The 20,187-nt window shown below is 42.9% G+C and overlaps 1 protein-coding gene across 1 annotated transcript in view; it reads left to right on the forward strand.

Annotated features, from left to right (window-relative positions):
• Nucleotides 1–20,187, forward strand: part of EIPR1 (EARP complex and GARP complex interacting protein 1) — a 208,610-nt gene that overhangs the window by 14,800 nt on the left and 173,623 nt on the right. The window contains exon 2 of the mRNA XM_007518928.3: nt 3,220–3,303. Coding sequence (XP_007518990.1) covers nt 3,220–3,303 — 84 coding nt within the window. The remainder of the gene's footprint in view (nt 1–3,219; nt 3,304–20,187) is intronic.

Below are 20,187 nucleotides of genomic sequence, written 5' to 3' on the forward strand. Positions count from 1 at the left end.
CAGAACTTCTTCTTTTTTTTTTTTTTTTAATAATCAGGAACCTAAAGATAAAAGTATAGCAGATGAAATTTGGGATCTTTGTGTTGGAGCTAGGAAGTCTATTCTAGGTATATCCCAAGGGGGGCCATGACTTCACTAATTTTTGCCTGAGCCCAACAACTAACATGCTTTACAAGTGGTGAAGCAGTGCTGCAGGTCTGTCTCTCTCCCTATCTCCCCCTTCCTTCTCGATATCTGACTGTCTCTATCCAAATATAAATAAAGGTAATCTTTAAAAAAAAAATTAGGTGCATTCCATAACTTGTATCCAGGGAAAACAGTGACCTTTTCCTGACAACTTTTTCTTTACTAGGTATTTCTTTGGGGTGTCGTTTATTACATAAAGTTCTAAATGACACATTTGTTTGTGATGAGAGGTTAACATTTCAACTGCCTTGTTCACTTCCCACCATCATTAACAAAATGCTCTCTCTTCTGCCCAGGAACTCTGTTACAAGCTCTCCTCAGTGTCCACCACTAAAGTCACACTCTAAACTGATAGAGACCTAAGGATGAAACTGAGCAGTAGGCCTTCCTCCCCCCACCTCCACATTTTGTTGTTGTTGTTTTTTTAATTTTAAAAAATATTTATTTTCCCTTTTGTTGTCTTTGTTTTTTATTGTTGTGGTTATTATTGTTGTTGTTATTGATGTTGTTGTTAGCTAGGACTGAGAGAAATGGAGAGAGGAGGGGAAAACAGAGGGGGAGAGAAAGATACCTGCAGACCTGCTTCACCACCTGTGAAGCGACTCCCCTGCAGGTGGGGAGTCGGGGGCTGGAACCGGGATCCTTATGCCTGTCCTTGCGCTTTGCGCTACATGCACTTAACTGGCTGCGCTACCGCCAACTCCCTCTTTTTTTTAATCTTTATTTATTGGATAGAGATAGCCAGAAATCAAGAGGGAAGGGGGTGATAGAGAAGGAGCGAGACAGAGAGACACCTGCAGCACTGCTTCACCACTTGCATAGCTTTCCTCCTGCAGGTGGGGACCGGGGGCTTGTGAGGGGTAATGTATGTGCTCAACTGAGTATGCCTTTCCCTACTTCCTAATTTTTGTACCCATTTATAATTGCTTAAATATCCAGATTTGCAGTAAAATTGGTGTGTCACAATTGGCAGCTTTTTGTACATAACATAGTTTTTGGAATTGAAAAAGTATTCTTATTTTTATGTAGCACTGAATCTAGAGCTTCACATTTGTGATACTACTGAACAGCCACCTGGGAATGACTTATTTATTTTATTTTACGTATTTTTGGATAGAGACAGAGAGAAACTGAGAGTGGGGGGGGAATATATAGAGAAAAGAGTACTGCTTTACCACTCACAAAGCTCTTCCCCCCACCCCCTGCAAATGGTATACATGGGCTTGAAACAAAATTCTTACACTTTGTAGTACATGTGCTCTACCAGATGCTCCACTGCCTGATCCTCATTTAGTTATTTAGAGAGCAGGAGAAAAGGAGGGAGGAGAAGAAAGACATTTAGCAGAGCTCCACCATTCATGAAACTCACTTTGTGCTTTCCATGCTACCTCCATGTGATGCCAGAGCTTGAACTGAAGGCCTTGCAGTTGGCATCTTGTATGCTATACTAGGTGAACTGTCTCAGATAGTCCCTTCATATAGATTTCTGTTTTTTTTTTTTGCCTCCAGAGTTATTGCTGGGGCTTGGTGCCTGCACCATGAATCCACTGCTCCTGGAGGCCATTTTTTCCCTTTTGTTACTCTGGTGTTTTTTTTTTTTTTTATTATTGTTGTTGTGGTTATTATTATTGTTGCCATTAATGTCATTGTTGTTGGATAGGACAGAGAGAAATGGAGAGAGGAGGGGAAGACAGAGAGGGGGAGAGAAAGATAGACACCCGCAGACCTGCTTCACCACCTGTGAAGCAACTCCCTTACAGGTGGGGAGCCAGGGGCTTGAACTGGGATCCTCATGCCTGTTCTTGTACTTTGCGCACGTGCGCTTAACCGGTTGCGCTACTGCCCAACCCCAGATTTTTTTTTAAAGTTATTTTTAAAAAATTTATTTATTGGCTAGAGACAACCAGAAACCAAGAAGGAATGGGGTGATCAAGAAGGATAGAGACAGAGAGACACTGGCAGCCCTGTTTCACCACTCGTAAAGCTTTCCCCCTGTAGGTGGGGACTGGAGGCTCGAATTTGGGTCCTTGGGCATTGTACCAGGTGTGCTCAACCAGGTGAGCCACCACCCATTCCCATACATATTTCTAAGTTGCTTCATAGACAACTTAAAAAACATTTTGTTCATTTATTTATTGGTAGAGTCAGAGATAAATCTAGAAGGAGGGGAGAGGTAGAGATGGAGTGAGAAAGAGATACCTGCAGCACAGCTTCACTACTCATTGAAACTTTCCCTCTGCAGATGGGAACTGGTGGCTTTTTATTATTATTTTATTTATTAAAAATTTTATTTATTATTATTTTAAAAAGATTTTATTTATTATTATTATTTATTTATTCCCTTTTGTTGCCCTTGTTTTATTGTTGTAGTTATTGATGTAGTTGTTGTTGGATAGGACAGAGAGAAATGGAGAGAGGAGGGGAAGACAGAGGGAGAGAGAAAGATAGACACCTGCAGACCTGCTTCACTACCTGTGAAGCGACACCCTCCAGGTGGGGAGGAAGGGCTCGAACCGGGATCCTTAAAGCCGATTCTTGTGCTTTGCACCACGTGGGCTTAACCTGCTTTGCTCCCCCCGACCCTGACTCCCGGGAACTGGTGGCTTTTACCTGAGACTTTGCACATGGCCATGTGTGTGCTTTACCAGGTGCACCACTACCCAACTTCCTCATAGACACTTTTTACTCATCTATACTCATATACATATATATCACCAGGAAAAGTGGATTCTCCCCTTTGTGCAGTGGCAGAGAATAAACTAAGAGTTTCCTGCATGCATTATACTACTGAGCTGCCTCTCTGGTCCAATTAAAAAATAATTTAAATTATCTGAGAGAAAGAAAGTGTGAAAGGAAGAGAGAGAACACATTACAGTACCACTCTACCATCCACGGAGTTCCCATGTAGTGCAAGAGATCAAGTTCATGGCTTCATGTTTCATAGGATAAGCACTGCAGCTGTTGCACAGCTCTGTGAATCTCTTATCTATCATACTTAACTTATAAATGTGTGCATTTTCCTTCCTTCCTCAGGCACGTGCTCTGTCACCTCAGACTGCAGAAACAGATGCCATTCGGTTTTTGGTTGGGACGCAGTCTCTCAAATATGATAATCAGGTAACTATTTTTGACAAATGTATACATGTTCATTATGAAACCTATTCTTAGTTTTATAACTGTTTTGCTCTTTGGTTGTTAAAGTAACATTAAAAAAGTTAATGCCATACAAATCTTTCATTGGCATTTAAATAAGCAACTGTATGTAGTGGTTGAGTTTAGTTATCTAAACGTATTCTGATTCAGTTGTCCAGTTCTAGGCATGCCTCTCATTGGGCAGAGCTAGCCTGACCCATGGTGAGCATGTGGAATCAGGCACCAGCCTTTTGTTTGTTGAGGTGCTTTGTGCAAAATGTATTTCAGGGTAGGAGTTAAACCATCCATCTGACTTTGCTTCCAGTCTTCTACTGGAAGCAAAGTCAGATGGATGGATGGTCTAACTCAGTTTTCTCTTCTTGCTTTTGTATTCTACCTCAATTTTGAGACTGAGCCACCATTGAGCTTTTTTTGGTAGGGTATGATTTTTTTTTTTAATAGTTTCACACACACACATATATATATAGATATTTATTTATTTTCCCTTTTGTTGCCCTTATTGTTTTTCATCGTTGATATAGTTATTATTGTTCTTGTTATTGATGTCATCATTGTTGGATAGGACAGAGAGAAATGGAGAGAGGAGGGGAAGACAGAGAGGGGGAGAGAAAGATAGACACCTGCAGACCTGCTTCATTGCCTGTGAAACGACTCCCCTGTGAAGCGACTCCCCTGCAGGTGGGGAGCCGTGGGCTGGAACTGGGATCCTTACACTCGTGCGCTTAACTCACTGCACTACTGCTGACTCCCAGGGTATGATTTTTAAAAAACTATTTAAGGGGCCAAGTGGTAGCACATCTGGTTGAGCATATATGTTACAGTGCGCAAGGACCTGAGTTTGAGTCCCCAGCCCCCAACTACCAGGGGTAAAGTTTTGTAAGTGGTGAAGCCAGGCTGTAGGTGTCTGTCTCTCCCACTCTATCACCGCTTTCCCTGTCCATTTCTGGTTGTCTCTATCCAGTAAATAAATAAAGATAATTTAAAAAAATTAGAAAAAAACTATTTAAAAAGATGAGTAATGATGACATCATGATTATTTAATATAAGATGCCAACAAAACATTTTTGGAAGAAATTAAAAAGTAACAGGACCACATGGATTAAAAACAAGATGAGAGATGAATAAGTCACTTATACTTGGTTATAGCCACCAAAATATATACTGTCAGCTGTTGACTGAGTAAGCTGTAATTGGTATTGATCAATTGGTATTCAACCACATGTATGTGTTGACCAGAACCTGGCTACACAAACAAAGAGAACTCAACAAAAACTCCCGTATGGGGGTCGGGTGGTAGTGGCAGCAGTTGAGCGCAAGGATCCTGGTTCAAGCCCTAGCTCCCCAGCTGTAGGGGAGTCACTTCACAGGGGGTGAAGCAGGTCTGCAGGTGTCTCTCTTTCTCTCCCTCTCTCTGTCTTCCCCTCCTCTCTCCATTTATCTCTGTCCTAACAACAATGACGACATCAAGAACAACAACAATAACTACAACAACAAGGGCAACTAAAGGGGGGTAAAAAAGTAAAAAACAAACAACAACAACAACAACAACAACAACAAAACCCAACACTCCCATATATGCTGTGTGACTTCCAATAACTCCAGTGGTTTAGCTGTCAAACCAAGTTAGCATTTTGGCAGCAGCCAAATCTGTGACATGCTCATGCCAGGCTCTCTGTCTACTGAGCCTTTTGCTGTGCCATTCCAGACCCCTGATTTCTTCACTAGGTGCCAATGAACAAAGACAGGTAGTGAACCAAGGCTCACTGGATTCTGGAGGGGACCTGAGTCTGCTTCTCTTCCACTACCCTGTTTTCTCAGCTTGGAGAACCGTGAACACCTTGGGAGCTAGGGGTGCCAACTTCTGCAAAGTTGAAACTCCACACATAACTGAGTTACAGTTAGGACTGTATTCAATAACTGGAGTATGGTGCTCCATATTCATGAGTTCCCCATCCTTGGATTCAGCCAACTCATGTACTTGATTTGTTGAGCCCATGATTATGGAATCTGGGAAGTTCAAAACCATATTGTTCAAGGACTAACTGTAATTTACTTTTATCCCTACTCTAACTGTACAAAACTTCCAAGTTCAGTTAATCTTTACTAACTTTTTAAAAAGGACTTTGTCACATCTTTGTAAGAACAGCCCTAGAAGAGGAAGGCAAGACATTTAGTCTTAATGCCTTCTGGAGACTAGTGAACTATATAATTATAGTTACAAGATTTTTTAAAATTTTAATTAATTAATTTATTTATAAAATGGAAACACTGACAAGACCATAGGATAAGAGGGGTACAATCCCCACCACCAGAGCTCCGTATCCCATCCCCTCTCCTGATAGCTTTCCTATTCTTTATCCCTCTGGGAGTATGGACTCAGGGTCACCATGGGGTACAGAACATGGAAGGTCTGGCTTCTGTAATTGCTTCCCCACTGAACATGGTTGTTGGCAGGTCTGTCTCTCTTTTTCCCTAGTGGGGCAGGGCTCTGAGGAAGTGGAGCTCCAGGACATGTTGATGGTGTCACCTGTCCTGGGAAGTCTGGTTCGCATCTGGTAGCATCTGGAACCTGGTGGCTGAACTTCCCAGTTTTGATGCAGCCTCCTTGGAGAGTTCAGGCCCTGTGTTGCCTCTGAGTCACCATCTTGGCTCCGCCCCACAAGATTTTTTTTTTTAAGGTAGCTTTTAACACTATAAAAAAAATCTTATTTACTTATTTATTATTAGATAGAAACAGAGAAATTGAGAGGGGGAGGGGAGGTAGGGAGGGAAAGAGAGACAGAGAGAAACCTGCAGCCCTGCTTCACTACTCATGAAGCTTTCCCCCTGCAGGTGGGGACCAGGAGCTTGAACCTGGGTCTTGTGCACTATAATGTGTGTGATTAACCAGGTGTGCCACCTCCTGGCCTCTATAGTTGCAGGATTGAAACCATAGAGAGTACTCCTTGGCTGTGGGTCTGCAGGTCCTGACTCAGCAGGGGGTTGGGTTCAGTAATTTATATTAAAATTATTTTTATTAGGGGTATTAATGGTTTATGGCAGATACAGCTGTTGATACATGTTTAAAATTTCTCAGTTTTCTGCAAAACACTCTCACCTCCCAGGCTAGGTTCTTCTCCACCATCATTATGCGCCAGGATCTAAAAGCTGCCTCCCTACCCAACTTCCCCAGAGTTCTTTACTTTGGTGCAGTACACCAAACCCAGTCCAAGTTCTACCTTGTGTTTCCCCTTTCTGTTCTTACTTCTCAACTTCTGTCTGTGAGTGAGACCATCCCATATGCATCCTTCTCTTTCTGTCTTATCTTACTTAACATGATGTCTTTAACCTCCATCCAAGATGAGGTGAGAAAGTAATTTCATCATTCTTAATAGCTGAGTAGTATTCCATTATGTATATATACCACAACTTTCTTAGCTACTCATCTGTTGTTGGACACCTAGGTTTCTTCCAAGTTTGTGTTGGTATGCATGAGACCCCTTCTGTTTCATTTGGTTTAAATTCCCCCTGCTTAACACTATTCTATTTACATAACCACTTCATTCTATTTATATAACCGCTGTTAACAAGTACCTCCCTCCAGGGCATTGGTTCAATCCCCACTGTTTCATGATATGTTTTTGCTCCACCCCCCCTCCTTGTCACACCCTGATCCTCTCCTTGTCACACTCTGATTGTCACCAGTCACTTTTCTCTCCACCCTCTCTATGTCACACCCTGTTTCCACCCTACTTGGCAAGTATATATAAAGACAGCATTGTGAGTTTTAGAGTTTTAGAGTACTTTAGCTCAGCTCGGCTTAGATTGTGTTGCGTCCTGCATGAATAAAGAGATACTGCCTACAGCTCAACTATGAGTCCCTGGTCGTCTGTTACCTGCCCGTGAAGCCAGCCCGGCGAAAACAACATAACCCGTCGAAAACGACATATGGCGCCACAACGTGGGACCAGACCTGCGCAACTCCCAGATAAGTGAAGACTTTGCCTACCTATGCACTATGGTCTTCTCTTTTACTTACGAAGAGGTTTGCCAAAGCCTCTACTGTTTCATTATGAGACAGTTTCTCTGTCTCTGGAACATTTTACTCTGGGCCACATTTCGGTTCCCTGACCAGGAACTTTGGTTTCTTATGACCGGGATCATAGAGCTTGGGAGATGCACGGAGATTTCTCCTTGGACTTTCTGGATTCCCTCTCTCATGTTTCCCGAGGAAAAGGACTACATTTCGCTCCAGGCCATAATTTCGTTCTTTATGACCGTGATCGTAGACCTTGGGATATGCATGGGGATTTCCCCTGGGACTTTCTGGACTTCTTCTCGAATGTTTCCCGTGGAGAAGGACTACTCTAGTTTGAGGAGCATTCTCGAGTACCCTGGCAGTTCCCAAGTATGGAGACACGTGGTTAGTTCTACTCTCTTGATTGGATTCTTTCTTCGATGGGAAGACGCTTTTAAAAATGGGTGCCTGAAGCAATCCAGCAGGAACAGTCAGAAACACCCTAAATGGAATTTCGAGGACCTTTTTGGACTAGGTCGCCCTCCGGGGATTCTTAATCCTACATGGTGAGATCTTGATAATCTGGTTCAAGTTGCATTTCATAAGAGAATGATTTGAATGACTGAATTTTTGTTTGACATTGACTTAAAAAAATGCTGGACGCAGCCATGATTTCTAGAGACATCCAGAAACAATCCAAAAAGTTGTTTTTTCCGTCCTTTGATTTCTCTTTTATGTCTTGACATAAATCTGAAACGTTTAATCCTGAAAACAGTATGAGTTATGGGTGGGGCAGATAGTGCAATGATAATGTTAATTATTCTCATGCCTGAGGCTTTTAACCGTGGTTCTTCTGTTTACCTTTCCACATTTTATTGAGTTTAAAGTGTTTTAACAACCTTGAAATGATACTAGAAAGGACTTCCAATTATAATGGAGTTATCAATGATAGTAAACTTCTAATCTGCTACAAGTTTTGTTTGACAAGTAAGTGAATTTCAGCTGTCAAGTCTTCACATGAAAAAGCATCTACTCAAATGGAATTCCCGGAAATCCATTTGGACCCCTGTTCTCTGACATCGCCCCCGGAAACCAATAATGTGACCTGGCACGACCTGAAGAAACAGATTCACAGACTCGAAAGCTCACTCTCTACAGAAAAGCAGAATTCTGGTGGCCAACATTCCCCATCGAGACAGACGTGCAGCGTTTCATCCTCCGGCATTTTCTTCTGTGGTCAGCTACTTTGGACTGACACCTCCATCGGACTTACTGGTACACACAGCTGTGTTTCTCAAAGACTAACTTCAGCCAATTGCCTTGAGACTTTATAGACCATGTCCCCTCACCTGCAGGCTCTGTCCCAGAGGCAGAAAACTCCCCCTCCTTATTAGGTTATGCCCACAGAGGCATGAAGCGCCCCAAGAGGCAAGAGATGCCCACAGAGGCAGGAAACGCCCTTTGAGGCAAGAGATGCCCCCAGAGGCATGAAGCGTTCCCAGAGGCAAGAAATGCCCTTTCGCCTGCTAGGCCTTGCCCTTTGAGGCAAGAAAAGCTCCACTTGGCATCACACTGGTTATTGCTGCTCGCCTATTTTGTTTTCCATGTCATATGCCAGTTCTTTTGATAACGCCTGTACAATATACATTTCTGTTCACCCCGCAATGGCCATTAGTTAAAAAGAAAGGGGGAATTGTTGGTATGCATGAGACCCCTTCTGTTTCATTTGGTTTAAATTCCCCCTGCTTAACACTATTCTATTTACATAACCACTTCATTCTATTTATATAACCGCTGTTATATTGTGAGTTTTAGAGTACTTTACCTTTAGTTTAGCTCAGCTCGGCTTAGATTGTGTTGCGTCCTGCATGAATAAAGAGATACTGCCTACAGCTCAACTATGAGTCCCTGGTCGTCTGTTACCTGCCCGTGAAGCCAGCCCGGCGAAAACAACATAACCCGTCGAAAACGACAGTTTGGGCTATTATAAACTGTGCTGCTATGAACATAGGTACACAAAGATTTTTTTTGGATGAGTGTGTTTGGTTTCTTAGGCTATATCTCCAGTAGACGAATTATGGGGTCATAGGGTAGATTCATTTCTAGCCTTCTGAGAGTTCTTCAGACTGCTCTTCACAGGGGTTGGGCCAATTCACATTCCCACCAGCAGGGCAGGAGAGTTCCTTTACCCCTGCAACCTCGCCAACATTTGTTATTACCCTTTCTGACGTATGATATTCTTACAGGAGTGAAGTGGTATCTCATTGTTGTCTATATTTGCATTTCTTTGACAATCAATGTCTTGGAGCATTCTTTCATATGTTTGTTGGCGTTTGGTAGATATTCTGTTCTCCCCATTAGTGGATGGGGTCATTTTTTTTTTTAATTTGGCAAATTATTTATATATTTTGGTTATTAGCCTTATGTCTGTTCTATAGCATGAAAAGATCTTCTCCCATTCAGTATGGAGTCTCTTTGTTTGGGTAGTAGCTTTTATTGCTGTGCAAAACTTTTTCTTTTTTCTTTTTTTTCCCCTTTATTGGGGGGATTAATGTTTTACATTTGACAGTGAATACAATATTTTGTACATGCATAACAATTCTCAGTTTTCCACATAACAGTATAACCCCCACTAGGTCCTCTGTCATCCTTTTCCAGGACCTGCATTCTTCCCCCCACCGACCCCAGAGTCTTTTACTTTGGTGCAATACACCAACTCCAGTCCAGGTTCTATGCAGAACGTTTTCAATTTAATGTAGTGTCATTGGTTTATTTTTGTTTTTGCCTTATTTATATTTTGATTTGAATCATTGAAGATGTCTTTAAAACTTGGATGGAAAAGAGCTCTGTCAATATTTTTCTCTAAGTATTTGATAGTTTCTGGTCTAACACCCATTTGGAGTTTACTTTTGTGTGTGGTGAAGTATAGCGGTTCAATTTCATTCTTCTACACAGTTCAGTCCAGTTTTCCCATAACATTTGTTGAAGAGACTCTCCTTTCTCCATCTAATGTTTGAGCTCCTTTGTCAAAAATTAGATATCCATAGGTGTGGGGGAAGAATTTGCATTTCTAACAGGCCTCTGGGACTGTCTTTTGAGTGGCACTATCATAGTGGGCTATTATTCTTCCAGAAGTAGGTGAAGTTGACCTACTGTGACAACTGTGATATACAACTCCATATGTCCCCTTTCAGCAAGTTTGGGGGCACAAATTGTTCTGGTTTCTAGAATATACAGCATCAGTTCTGGCACTTAGTGGAAAAAATTTCCTATTAAATGAGGAACATGGTGTACTGCACCAAAGTAAAAGACTCTGGGGCGGGGGGCAGGAGGGTCTTGGAACATGATGGCAGAGGAGGACCTAGTGGGGGTTTGTATTGTTATATGGAAAACTGGGAAATATTATGCATGTACAAACTGTTGTATTTTACTGTAGACTGTAAACCATTAATCTCCCAATAAAGAAATAATAATAATAAAAAAATGAGGAACATCTATGTTTTTTTATTAACCAGACTGTGGAACTCAACTTTACAATGTTAAGATATAGAAAAGTTTTAGCTTACTTTATGGTAACAAGTTTGTAACTATTTGGAACTGCTCCAAGTCCTCAAATATGTAATGGCTACTTGAATGCTTTGCTTATAAAACTACTAGTGTCTCTACTTTCAGACTTCCTCATTGAACTGCTAATTAAAGCCTGTAGCCTCTGGCTTCAGTTACTTTTTCTAGCCATGATTGAATTAAAGGATGATTTTATATAGCTTCCTATTTCTACCTTCTACCTGAAGTTGTCTTTTGCACGAAAGTGTGTTTTTGACATGTTGCTTTCCCCTTTTCTCTTTCTGGGAGAGGTATGTGACATTCATTCTTCCATCAAGTGCTTAGTTAATAAATTAATAGAGCTCTTTAATTTCTCTCTATGTTATGTGCTGGCTCCTCAAGCAATGAGCATGTGCCATTGTGTCCCAGTTATGTTTTCAGTGAAATGGTGAGCTGGTTTGGCAGATGATTGCACCAACAATTTTGAGTGGTGTACACAGTACTTGTGACTGGGAGGAAGCTCTCATTTCTTTCTGGTGACTTACTTAGAATTGGTGTTATAAATAAAGCAGATGGCTCATTGGGCTGAAGTCTACAGACTGATGAGATGTATGTCACTCTCAGGTGACCCTGAGTCCTTTTCTGGTAGCTGTGTGTGAGAGGAGGCATGTGTTTTGGGTGTGCATGGGCGGAGCACCTGTAAGCAGAGTCTCTTATAAATATGCAGTTTGTATGTCATGTGAGTAAGGGCACAAGTTGCTTGTGAGAAGAAATGGGTAGCAAGTGAAAGTATGAGGGGAACGTGTATGTCATATGTGAAGAAACATGTCACACATGTCACAATATAAGAGGGGTCACATTACATTTGAGAAGAACCCAGTGTATCACTTTGAGTTATATGTCGAGTGTGAAGGCTTGCTGTCTGCAGCAGAAGCACATTGAGCAGAGGGTACATGTCTACCCTCCCTCCTCACTCACCTTTTCCTCCTCCCCCCTCGGGTTCACTGCTCAGCCTGGCATATGGTGGTGCCAAGGATTGAAACTGCAACATATGAGGTGCCAGGCATTGCACTCTGGTGTGATCCCACTGAGCATGTGCTCTGGCTTAGGGTAGCGTAGAGGACTGAACCTGGGACCTCAGAGCCTCAGGCAGGAAAATCTGTTGCATAACTGCCATTTTATCTCCTTAGGCTCAGCAAGTGTATTTTTAACTGGTGAAAAAAATCATCACTAAAATTTCCTGTCTCCTTTCACCTCTCCCTAAGCTTGTTTATCTGTAGTGAGGGGACTTGTTTTTCTCATGCTCTGACTGCTTCTTTGGCAGTCAGTGGGGATGTTCCCCTTTTCATACCCAGCATTCAGTGTTTTTATTTGTGCTGTTCTCTAGCAGCTGCCTCCTGAGAGCTGGCTTTGAAGTGCACTTCCATTGGGTACCAGCCAGGTGCTGGTACAGACATAAATAAAGCCGGGTTCTGGGCCACTAAGAGCTTCCATGTGACTAAGGTCCAGAAAAGGGAACTGGCGGGTGGGGGTGGGGGGGAGGTCTCCTACTCAGGGTTGGGAGGGTCAGGGCGATTCCCACACCTGCTGCCTCAGTGGGTAGAACAGATGCTCTGCATACATTTCTGAATAGCAAGTAGGTTGGCCTTAAGCAGCAACAAGGTGACATAAGTCCAAGGTGACCCAGCTGGGATGTGGCAGAATTGTGATTAAGCTTCTCTCTCCTCTCTGTCTCCTGTCAATGTGCCTTCTGGCTATAAAGTATGTGGAGTATGAATGCATGTCCTAAAGGATTGCTCTGTGCGCGCTGTGTGCAGACCCCAAACTGATGGAGTGTTTTGCCGTTGTCACAAGGCATGTCTGAAATGAGATGCCTAAGATCAGAACCCCACACCTTGGCCTAGTGCTGGATTACCCCCTCTTCTGAACAGGGCACGTAGGGCAGGGTGTTCTGGTTGGCAGTAACTAAAATCTTGATGCAGCTCTGTGACAATAGAATCCTGTCTCTTCCAGCTGCCTCTGAACCCCCCGCCCCTCCTGTTTGAGAGGTGAGGAAGGTGGGGAGCCCACGGCTGACTGCTTGGGTTAATGGCCCCTGGTTTTGCCTCAGGCCGTCACTCCTCCCAGACACTCATAATTCCCTAGAAAGTGCCAGTGCCAACATCATTACTGCTTAATTCAGCTGTGCTAGTTTTCTGGCCATTTTAGGAGCTGTCACAGCTGCTGACCTTTCTTTGTTGGATGAACTGCTTTGCTTCCTGTGCCCTTAGTTTTGCACAGGACTCCCTGTGGTCAGTTGTCTTTCCCTCTTTCTGGAGCCTCTTTCTTTGGGGGTGGAGTGGTGCGGAGGGGGGAAGAGGGAATGCAGTGTGCTAAGGCACAGACTGGGAGCCAGGGATTTCAGATAGGAGGTGTTAATTAGTGCTGGGTTCTCCCACAAATTTTCTTTGCATATCGGCAACTCCCTGTTTCCTATGGAGATGGGAATGATGTCAGGTCAGGCTGACATTTAAGGGTGTAATGTGTCCTCCCTCTTTCAACTCAGCCCTGATGATTATGGTCATGGACTCGGAAAAGGCTCCTAGCCCTGCAAGGAGTGACAGTATAGCTGCTTCCTTTGCTTGGATGCTCCCTTTCCCCCTTCCCTTTTGAAAATTCCATTGTTTTGTATTTTGATTAAGGATAGGTTTGTTTATGTTAACCCCCTTACCTGCAACTCCTATCCTTGGCTGTCATTAGAATCACCAGGGCAATTGTTAATATCTCAGACTTCTGACTTCACTGCAGTTAGCTGAGCCTCCATTTCTCCCTCCCCTTCCCTCTTCTGTAATGAGAACAAGAATTCATCATCCTTCTTCAGGGAAGCAGTGCAGAAACTGATTTCAGGTGGGCTTGATTGCTTCAGCTGTGTGACCAGAACTCTCATTCTGTTTTACTTTCTTTGGGGTGGACTTGACTTCACTCTATTTTCAGCATGTGTCTCCAAAGGTCTGCTGATTAGGGGGGGCCTCAATGTTTTCTTTTCATCTCTCAAGTTCAGTGTCTGAACATCTGAAGTGTCCTCTACATTTTCACCTTGCTTGTAGGCAGAAGAGGGTCAATTCTCAGGCCTGTGACACTCCTAAAATATTTAAAAACACTTTTTGCTTTATTTTATTTTATTTTATTTTATTTTATTTTTATTAGTGATTCAATGTTGATTTACAAAATTACATGCCAATAGGGGTATAATTCCATGCTGTTTCCAACAAGAGTTCTGAATCCCAAGTCCCTCCATTGCAAACCACCGTGGTTCTCCCAAGGTTGCAGACATGGGCTAACTGTCATCTCTACAACTATCTGCCTACATTTGTACATGATTGCCCCCTCTTTCTTCCAGGTCCAATCCTCTCTTCCCCTCCAAGCCACAAATAACCTTACTACTATATCCAAATATCTCTCCGCTTTTCATCCTGTCTCTCTGGGACCTGATGGATCTTGAGTTTAGAGTCCTCTTATCCTCTTCCTCCTATCACTTCTCCCCCACTGGGAGTATGGATCAAAATAGTTTCTGGGGTGCAGAAGGTAGGAGCTCTGGCTTCTGTAATTCCTTCTCCATTGGTATTGGCAGTTTGATCTATACCCCTAGCCTGTCTCTATTTTTCCCTAGTGGGGTAGTACTTTATTTCATTAAAAAGAAAATTGATAATTTATAGGATAGGGAGAAATTAAGAAGTGAGGGGAAGGGAGAGAGAAAGAGAGACATCTGTAGCACTGCTTTACCATTAGTGAAGCTTTCCACCTGCAGGTGGGGTTTAGGGGCTCGAACTCTGGTCCCTGCACATAGTAACATATGTACTTAACCAAGTATGCTATTGCCCAGTCCCTTGAAATATATATATATATTTGCCTTTAGGGTTAACGCTGGGGCTTGGTGCCTGCACCATAAATCCACTGCTCCTGTGGGCTATTTTTTTTCCCTTTTGTTGCCCTTGTTGTTTTATTGTTGTTGTGGTTATTATTATTATTGTTGTTATTGATGTTGTTGTTTAATAGGACAGAGAGAAATTGAGAGAGGAGGGGAAGAGAGAGAGGAGGAGAGAAAGATAGACACACCTGCAGACCTGTTTCACTGCTTGTGAAGTGATTCCCTTGCAGGTGGGGAGCCGGGGGCTTGAATGGGGATCTTTATTCCTGTCTTTGCACTTAGCGCCATGTATGCTTAACCCGCTGCGCTACCCCTTTGAAATACATTTTTTAAAAGGTTTATTTTATATGAAGAAGAGAGGATGAGATAGCAGCCAGAGCATCATTCTGGTACATGCAGGACTAGGCCTTGAGCAGGGGTAGATAGCATAATGCAAAGAGACTCTCACGCCTGAGGCTCTGAAGTCCCGTGTTCAGTTCCCTGCACTACCATAAGCTAGAGCTGATCAGTGCTCTGGTAAAAACAGCAACAAAAACAAAACAAAACAAACAAACAAATAAAAAATAGAGTTTGAACTGGGAGCCTTAGCCGTCCGAGTCCTATACTCTACCACTTGAGTTACTTCCTCATAAAACCTTTAAAATTTATTTTATTTTATTTATTTTTCTTAATTTTAATAGTATGTGACAAAATTGTCAGATCACAATGTTCCATACCACACTCACCACCAAAGTTCTTTTTCTTTTTGAATTTACACTTTTAAATTTATTACAGTGAACAAAACAGATCATTATAGTTATTTCATACAATACTGACTTAATACACATTTGTATTATTTAGAAATTGGCAATCAACTTTCCACCCTGAAATGCTGCAAAAACTAAAAACCCCCAAAGCTAAACTAGCTTCACTCACAAAATTGCAGAAAATGCAGGGGACAAAAATTAATAAGGCATGAAAGAGTTCATTCAGGCTATTGAGCTAGGGTGGAGAGCACAGAATTTGGTTGGAGCTCAACTAGTTTGGGCTCTTTTTGCTTTTTAGTGAATTAATATTGACTTACAATATTACAAGATAACAGGGTACAATCTACACTGTTATTACATCCAAATGTCCCTCCCTTTTTCCTCTTTTCTCTTTGGGTCCTGATGGATTTGTTCAGAGTCCTCTGGTCATTTTTGTTTAGAGTCCTCTGGTCATTTTTCCCCTCCCATTTCTCCCCACTGGGAGTCTGGATCAAAATAGTTTCTGGGGTGCAGAAGGTACCACCCAAGTTCTTTATCCCCACCCTTCCACCTAAATGACTGAATAGGTCGATATAGATAACTTGATGGTTATGCAAAGAGACTCAAATACTTGAGGCTCCAAATTCCCAGGTTCAATTCTCCATACCACTGTAAACCAGAGCTGAGTAGTGCTCTGGTAGGAAAAAAAAAAAAAAATCATGTGCCTGAATGGGAAGCTGACTGGGTATTCTTCAGTCAGAACAAAACCAAGACTTTTCTGTCCAGGGTTCTGAGCCACCATCTCCTTTAAGGTACCAGTGTCACCTTCTTTTTATTTTATTTTATTTTATTTTTTTATTTTTATTTAAGAAAGGAGACATTAACAAAACCATAGAATAAGAGGGGTACAATTCCGCACAATTCCCATAACCCGATCTCTATATCCCATCCCCTCCCCTGATAGCTTTCCCATTCTCTATCTCTCTTACCTTCTTCTTTTTTTAAAAATTTTATTTATTTATTTATTTGCCCTTTTGTTGACTTTGTTATCTTTTTATTGTTGTAGTTATTGATGTTGTCATTGTTAGATATGACAGAGAGAAATGGAGAGAGCAGGGGAAGAAAGAGAGGGGGAGAGAAAGCTAGACACCTGTAGACCTGTTTCACCGCCTGTGAAGCGACCCCATCCCCTGCAGGTGGGAAGCCGGAGCTCTAACCAGGATCTTTAGGCGGGTCCTTGCGCTTTGTGCCATGTGCGCTTAACCCACTGTGCTATCGCCCCAACTCCCCAGTGTCACCTTCTATATGGAGTTGACCTTTTCATTCTTCTGCGGTTCCCAACTGGGAAGGCACACGCCTCTCTTTGTTTTTGTCTGCTTTTGTGGACACATACCTTTTTTTTTTTCTTTTCTTCCAGGGTTATTGCTGGGGCTCGTTGCCATCACTACGAATCCACTGCTCCTGGAGGTTATTTTTCCCATTTTGTTGCCCTTGTTGTGGTCGTTATTGTTGTTATAGTTGTTGTTGAATAGGACGGAGAGAAGTCCAGAGAGGAGGGGAAGACAGAGAGTAGGAGAGAAAGATAAGACACCTGCAGACCTGCTTCATCGCTTGCTAAGCAAACCCCCCCCCTCTGCAGGTGGGGAGCTGGGAGCTCTAACTGGGATCCTTACTCCAGTCTTTGCGCGTTTTGCCCTGTGTGCTTAACCCTTTTCGTTACCGCCCAGCTCCCTGTGGATGCATACCTTTAATGCAGGATTCAACCTGAGTTATTTCCAGATTATATTTATTTTTCTTCATTATTATTATGCCTCTCTACCTTCTACCCATTCTGTGACTGTTGTGAGGACCAGCCCTGAGCCAGTTGTCATTGGATGTATCATAAAAAAAGTCACCAACCTCATTGTGATTAGATGAATTTAGCAAGTGTTTTTACTTTCCATGCAGATTTTATAGTAACCTTGATGTGTCTTTTTTTTTCCTCCCTGTTGCCCTTGTTGTTGTCATTATTATTGTTGCCATTGCTGTTGTTGTTGTTGGATAGGCCAGAGAGAAATCGAGAGAGGAGGGGAGACAGAGAGGGGTAGAGAAAGACACCTGCAGACCTGCTTCACCGCCTGTGAATCAACCCTCCTGCAGGTGGGGATCCCGGGGCTCTAACCAGGATCCTTACGCTGGTGGGTGCGCTTTGTGCCATGTGTGCTTACCGGGCTGTGCTACCTCCAGACCCCCTTGATGTGTCTTTTTTGGGTATCTTTGGGTATCCTCTTATATGCTCAGATACACAAACAAATCTCTTCCTAATGTTTTTATTTTCCTCTTTCTCTAAAGAAATTGTTCTACCAAAAAAAAAAAATTCTGTGCCCCAACACCCCTGACCTGTTTATGTTTCAGTAAATTCAATCAGATATATTGGCCTGGGTATCAAGGTGAATCAGGTCAGAACCCATCACCAGTTTTTCCCACTAAAGTCATAAGGAGTAAGTGCCTGGAACTTTCCATAGATCCCCTGTGGCCGGGGGCCAGTGCCTACATGTTGTCCTCGAATGGGAGTGGGTCTACACCATTCTTCTTCTAGCGTTGGCCCTTCTTCCGTAGCCAGTCAACAGCGTCAGGTTGAGCCTGATGTAAAGTTTCGAGACCTCCTTTGAATCTGGAGAGGTGGCAGTCGTTGACTATGTGGGTCATAGTCTGTCTGTAGCCGCAGGGGCAGTTCGGGTCGTCTCTGGCTCCCCAGCGATGGAACATAGCGGCGTACCAGCCATGGCCTGTTCGATAGCAGTTGAGGAGGGCCCAATCATAACGTGCTAGGTCAAAGCCGGGTTGATGCTTGCAGGGGTCTGTGATGAGGTGTTTGTTCTTTACCTCAGCTGACTGCCAACTCTGTTTCCAAGAGTATGGAACAGAGAAGTTCAGTGTAGGTGTAGGGGACCAGATTGGATGACGAGACGTCAAGCGTTGGACAGGGTGGGCGAAGATATCCGCGTATATTGGCAGGTCTGGTCGAACGTAGACGTGGGAAATGAACTTAGATGATGCCGCATCCCGATGAATATCTGGCGGGGTGATGTTGCTAAGAACTGGCAGCCATGGAACCGGGGTGGAACGGATGGTTCCAGAAATTATCCTCATGGAGGAATATAATTTGGAATCGACCAAGTGGACATGGGGGCTACGGAACCATACTGGGGCACAGTATTCTGCAGTGGAATAGCATAATGCCAGAGATGATGATCGTAGTGTGGAAGCGCTCGCGCCCCATGAGGAGCTGGCCAGTCTTGCAATGATGTTATTCCTCGCGCCCACGTTTGCTGCAGTTTTTATGAGATGTTCGTGAAATGACAGAGTGCGATCGAGAGTAACGCCAAAATAGACTGGCTGGGCTTCATGCCGGATTCTCGTATCCTCAAGCTGCACATTAAGCTCACGCGAGGCCAAGGCATGGTGTAGATGGAAAACAGATGATACCGTTTTTGCAGTGCTAGGGATTAATCGCCATTTTTTACAGTAATCAGATATCAGAGACATGTCTTTCGTGAGTGTTTCCTCAAGGATGTCAAACTTGGATGCCTGAGTAGCACAGCAGATGTCATCGGCGTAGATGAACTTCCTTGAAGAAGTTTCTGGAAGGTCATTGATGTAAATATTAAATAGGGTAGGAGCCAGAACAGAACCCTGGTGCCACTTGAGACAAGTCTCCATCTGCTAGACTTGTCACCCAGATGCACCCGGAATCTTCTGTTTTGGAGAAGAAACGATATAGTGTTGGCCACCCATGGAGGCAGGCATCTTGAGATCTTGGCTAGGAGATCACGGTGTCAGACCATGTCATAGGCTGCTGTGAGATCAACAAAGACAGCACCCGTCTTTAAATTCTTCTGGAATCCATTTTCAATGTAAGTTGAGAGGGCCAGGGCTTGTTCACAGGTAGATCTTCCTGGGCGGAAACCAGCTTGGGCGGGTGATAGGAATTTCTCTGTAAGAGAAATTCTACACCATGTGGAAGGCTATCTGCCCATCTCTGCTTATGATAAGAAAAAAAAAAAAAGACTGAAGAAGCACATTTGAACCTTAGTTTAAGGACTTTCCTCCCTGTCTGTCTCTAGAGGCTTATTTATTTAAGCATTTCCCAGGGTTTTGGTGGTGTTTGTGTCTCACTGATACCCAATCCTGTGCATAGGACACATCATACATATGCACCTATGTGAGTAAGAATGAACATGAGTATGTGCTGTGGCCTTATCTATTGTGCAAATCCCATGAATTATTTTTTTCTCTTGTCTAGGGATCCTGATTTCATTGTATGGATTGTATTCTATACTTTTTTCTTTTTTTCTTTTTTTAAGTTCTGCTTTGTATGCTTTTGGATGCTTAGATTTAAATCTAGAAATGTGATAATAAAGAGACAGCTGGTGGTATTCCTGGCCTGGTTAGGGTCCAGCATTATCCTCAGCCCTTCACCAGATGTTGCAAAGGAGAATCGATCTTGTTTACTTGCTGTGAACTGAATGTTTGTATTTCCAAACTTGTAGGTTAAATATCCCAAGATTTTGATATTAGGAGGTAGGATGTTTGGGGGGTGTCTAGGTCACAAGGAAATTAGTGCCATTATAAATGAGATCACAGGGAGGCCCCTTCCATCATGTGAAGGCACAGTGAAAAGGGAACAATTTGTG

The sequence above is a fragment of the Erinaceus europaeus genome, chromosome 3, assembly GCF_950295315.1.
Source record: "Erinaceus europaeus chromosome 3, mEriEur2.1, whole genome shotgun sequence".
Classification (NCBI taxonomy): domain Eukaryota; kingdom Metazoa; phylum Chordata; class Mammalia; order Eulipotyphla; family Erinaceidae; genus Erinaceus; species Erinaceus europaeus.